The 5,080-nt window shown below is 45.8% G+C and overlaps 1 protein-coding gene across 1 annotated transcript in view; it reads left to right on the top strand.

The window, feature by feature from the left end:
• The window catches only part of LOC103918934 (discoidin domain-containing receptor 2-like), a 46,241-nt gene that overhangs the window by 22,494 nt on the left and 18,667 nt on the right, over window positions 1–5,080 (top strand). Inside the window, exons 5-7 of the mRNA XM_009326359.1 lie at window positions 529–676; window positions 886–991; window positions 3,722–3,908. Of these exons, the coding sequence (XP_009324634.1) occupies window positions 529–676; window positions 886–991; window positions 3,722–3,908 (441 nt within the window). The remainder of the gene's footprint in view (window positions 1–528; window positions 677–885; window positions 992–3,721; window positions 3,909–5,080) is intronic.

The following is a 5,080-nucleotide window of genomic DNA, read 5'->3' as shown; positions in this document are numbered from 1 at the left end:
AGCAGGATGGGGTGACTGTGGCAATGCTGAACACTTCAGTTCAAGACATCTGCCGTGCAGCTGCTTGCACCTTCATCCCCCAAACACTGCAGCACCTCTGGAATTTTGTTGGCTCATAGAAAAAGGATATCGGGACCCTCCACCAGGTAACCAGTGATGAGGGCAAGTGCTCAGTTACCTGCTATTAGAGTGTGCATGGAGACTCACTTAAAGAGAGGTTGCATACTAGTAACTGGAGCTCTCTGCAATGTATAGTCCACACGTACATTCATCTCCCACTTGCCTTTCTCCTCTCCCTCAGAGTACTGCCTGCTGTGGGTCTGCAGGGGACAGGAGGTGAAATGGCAGCCCCCTTCACCCTGTAAGCCATGTACCAGGTAGGAGGAGGGGAGCAGCAGCAGCAGCTAATCCTCTGCAGATACTGCATGGGAAAGCTCCCCAGTCTCAAATGATAGGGTACAAGTACGCCACTGCTCATATTAACTGCACAATAGGGAGAAGTTACTGATAAGGACCTCTCTTCTACAGGTGATCCAAGGCAACATTGATACTTATGATGTGGTCTTGAAAGATCTTCGGCCTCCCATCATTGCACGTTTTATCCGTGTGATTCCTGTGACGGAGATGCCAATGACTGTCTGTATGAGGGTGGAGCTCTATGGCTGTGTCTGGTATGGTAAGTAGCAATTTCCATGCCTGTCACTGGAAAGTAGTCCTTACACAATGCTGACTGGGACTCACCTGCGTCCCCACGTATGCAGAGGGAATCCCAGGCCCACGGAACTGCTTCTGTTGGTCCACATCATAAATAAAAGGATCATATGGACAGAGATGATGGAAGGCTGCTGCTGCTGTATTTCTGAGGTATATGGCCTTCTTTTTTAGATGGTTTGGCATCCTATAGCATCCCTGAAGGAGGGACAATAGCGGCTCCTGGCTTCCCCATCGTTTATCTGAATGACTCGACCTATGATGGCTACCAGGAGCGCAGGTGGGAGAAGTCGTCCTGTTCTCTCTCGGTCACTGTGCAAATTATCTCTTCTTTCCTACTTACCCTGTCACTAGTATCTTGTATCCCAAACACCTCTTTGAAACCTCCAGAGCTGCAAGCTAGCCTACTAGTTCTCCAGAGCATTGTGGCTTCATTGTTCCAGGCCCTTCGATGACAAGTTGTTAGTTGCTCTTTTAAAGGAGAGCATGGGCTCAGGATGCATTAGATTCATTTCCTCCAGCTGACAAAGGCTGGCAGGAAAGAAATAATTTTTTTGTTATTGGAAGTTGTTGTTGCTTCTCTTTAAAGAGAAGAGTGTGTCTTTATACAGCTAAGTGTTGTCTTTGTTCATAGCTTCCACCTTTACATGATGTGATGACATAGTCCTGATGTGTTTGATTGCCTTAAAGCCTTCATTGCTCGTGGTCTCTAATTGTGACCATATTCGTTGCACTGATTTCTTTGTTGGTTCAGGTACAGCCTTAAGCTGTTGTTGATACTGCAGATCATAAGGTGCTGCTACTCTTCCGTTGCCCCGGATTGGAGTGGGAGACCTGGCTGGACCTCCTACCTGCACAGTCCCAGTGTCCCTGGAGCAGATGAAGGTCCTTCCCCTCTTCATTGCCTTTGTTGCTTCTAGAGTTTGATATCTGAAATGCATTCTCTCGCAGACTGCATCTTAAACTGTTGCAGGAGGTCTCCAGGGTAAACTGGGCATCTGAGAGCGCAACACCTGAACTCTAGGCTTGCACTTGATACCTGTGAGCTTCTGGACAGATTTGAGATACTGTTTTTGAAAACAAAGCTCTGATGGACTTGAAACAACTTGGAAAACTGCATCACTCCCTGTGAGAAGCTCCAGGTCAGCAGAGGCACCACTGCCAATGTGGTATGAGAGGAAGGTGGCTGATTACTCACTGTAAAGATTTCTTGGGTATGATGCTTTTCCAATTTGGAGTCAAAAAGCCTAAAGTAACTGGATTTTGACGGCTCGTTACAAGGTCTGTTAATTTTTCACATCACTGAGATTAGTTAGGTAGGGTGGCATGTTACTGACATTTTGAGGTGTCTCTGGTTTAATGACTAATTGACTTTCATGGAAGGAGAGTTCATTAAGAGTCTGTATCTGAAATGTTAAATAACTGGGTGAACTTTCAGACATTTAGTGTGACCACTTCTTTGCTATAAATACAGATTTGAGTGTTTCAGTGGCTTGAAACCTCAGACAAACTTGGGCATGGGTATCCTCGTGAGGCAGCATATCCCTGCCTGTGCAGGAATGTGCCTAAGAAGTGATCTGACAGTGTCTTTTTAGTGACCTGGTGTCATCCATTGACTTAAGGTGCTTTTATTATATGTCCTGTTTCAGTTGTCATTAACTTCCTAAAAATTTTTACTGTTGCCTATAATCTTTTTTTTATGCTTAGAGGTGATTTTTGTAAATGTACTTGTATTTTATTACTTGTATTATGCTGGAGGTTAAAATAAGGGGTCGGAAAGTACATTCTTCATGCTTGTTAGGATGTTGCAACATATCGGGTAACAGTGTCTTTGTGTGTTAATATCTGATGCTTTCAAGCTGCATTGATATAGTAGGGATTGGATATTTAAAAAAAAAAAATCGGGGGGGTAATGTGCAGAAAGATGTAGGTGTTGCACTTAGCTGTCCAGCACTAACTTAGGAAGCTGGGTTTGCTGGGGAGTGTCAGGGAGCTACGGATGCAGGCACAAGACCCAAGTCTTTCAAACTACTTAACATCTCGGTCGTGTGCCTGACTGGCCTGGAAGCAGGAGTCTGCCTTTTCAGCTGCTAATCCTGTTTTGGAGTTCAAAGGCATGCATACCTGTGCAAATCCTAGTGACAGGAGGGCTCACCTGGAATGGACTTGGGGACCTTCAGTGTATGTAACAGCAGCCCAGGCTGGGTTACAAAGACTGCCTAGAGGTAGCTGAATGAAACAGGTCCAGGGAGCAAGTTCAGGCACTAATGCAGCTGAACTGTTTGCACTTTCCCTGCTGTAGGACAAGGGACATGGCAGGGACGGCTCCCAGAAGGCAGGTGGGTCAGGAGTGTACCACACCTGGATCTTCTACTCTGGGACAGTGCTGGAAAACTGTATAGTGGGCTCTGCGCTCTCGGATAGGAAGCGGAATGAGGTAGGGTCCTGGGTGAAGAGTCTGATCAGCCTTGGAAACAGAGCTGATAACGCTCTCTTGCACAACGAGCAATGCCAGAAATAATCCCAGTTAGAACTGGCTGTGGCTGGGTCAACTGCCCGTGGTGTTACTGCTCTCTTTCCTGCTTCTCTGTGCCTGCCTGCAAAACTTCCCCCACTGGTTCCCCAGGGCAGGATGGAGCAGTGTTCCTCCCATGCAGCTCCATGGTGAAATGCTGCAATTAAAGCTCTCTGTTTGGAGAGCATACAGTGTCATTTTCTGTAGTCTCAGTTTTCGTTCTCAAGAGACTCTGCTTGTAGCTTGGCTTTGCTGTCAGTGTTTGGTATCAATGCAAAAACTTCTGTGTTTTCCCAAGCAGGGAAAGGTTTTAAAAGCCCAGCCTGTACAAAATAAAGGTGATGTTGCGTAAGAACAGGGAATGAGTTCTTGTCCAGGATGGGTTAAGAGTAAATAAACTAATGTTTTCCTGGTACCAGTTGAAGGACCCATGTGCTTTCACATTTGAGCTCTCCTGGCTGGTATTCTGCCTAACTGTTGGTTCTTTCTTGCTAGGCACTTGTATGGCGGTCTGGGCCAGCTGACGGACGGTGTGCTAGGACTGGATGATTTCACGCAGAGCCACCAGTACCGTGTGTGGCCAGGCTATGACTATGTTGGCTGGAAGAACGAGAGCTTCAGCACGGGCTCTGTTGAAATGGAATTCCAGTTTGACCGACCACGGAACTTCACCTCCATGAAGGTAGTCAGCGTTGTCTCTCTCCAGCAGCCTGGGGCAGGCTTTGGGTCTGGGTGCTTTCATGTTACCCCTTTGGGTTCTCTTCCCAAAGCAGGAGGATATAAGGTGCCCAACAGCAGAGCCCACCAGAGGCAGAATTTTAGCAGGAGATGTCCCAAGTTTGCCAATGTAGAAAGGTGAAGCAGGGCAGCACTTGTCTTTCCAGAGCTCAGACACACTCCTTTCAGTATTTGGCTTAAAGGAATAAAAAGCAGACACCTGAAGCAGTGGTTAGGCAGCCCCTGTTGGCAACTGAGGTGGACTTAGGACGTAGGCTACTTACTGTCTAAGGCCCGCCTGACCCTTGAGGTAAAGGAATGTGGTTGCGCTTCCGTTTTGACCAAAATTTCTTTGGATGCCTCAATCTATGCTTGTGCTGTGGGAAATTACTTAAACACACAGGAGAAGTATGAGCTGAACTTTTTGAGTCTGTAGTAAACAGCAGAATCTTTTAAAAAGGATTGGTGGCTTTTCTTGTAGAGATTTCAAATGAAGGAGAACCCACCACATCCTTAAGTAAATTGTTTTGGTGGTTACTTACCCCAGTTTTTATTTTGTCTATTTTTAACTTGCAACCATTGGCTCTTAGCCTGCTCTCACTAGCAAAAATAAGAGTCCTGCCTTCTCAGAAATTTTCCTGCTTCTGCACTGTGATTAAACCACTCTCTTAATCTTTGCTTCAGTAAACTAAGTTGGCTGAACTTCTCAATGCCTTCCCTGTGAGATCCAGGGTCATTTTTGTAGCTATCTTCTAATCCTTTCTTTTTTTGCCAGTATTCTTTTGGAGGTACAGAAACTGGCAATTGGAGGTATAGAAACTGGAACTGGATGCTGGTTTTCCATCAAACTGCATAAAAGAATGGTACCAATTTCCTGCTTTTGGACAATTCTTCTTTGTTTATGAATCTTGTGATCATATTAGCCCTCCTAGCCAATGGATAGGGAGCCAGTGTTCATTAAGGCTTTGGTATCATGCCAGAAGTCAGTTCAAAGTTATTAGTGTCCAGGATAAAAGTCCAGTGTAGAAAGCATTGCTTACATTTTGTTTCTGAGTTTACTACCCTGAAATGAGTCAGTCCCGAAAACCTGTTCAGCTCAGTTGAGGAAACTTTGATTTCCCCCCACCCCCCCCCACC

This window comes from Pygoscelis adeliae, unplaced genomic scaffold, assembly GCF_000699105.1.
Source record: "Pygoscelis adeliae isolate BGI_AS28 unplaced genomic scaffold, ASM69910v1 Scaffold436, whole genome shotgun sequence".
Taxonomy (NCBI): Eukaryota; Metazoa; Chordata; class Aves; order Sphenisciformes; family Spheniscidae; genus Pygoscelis; species Pygoscelis adeliae.
This window is presented reverse-complemented; position numbering and strand designations above follow the sequence as displayed.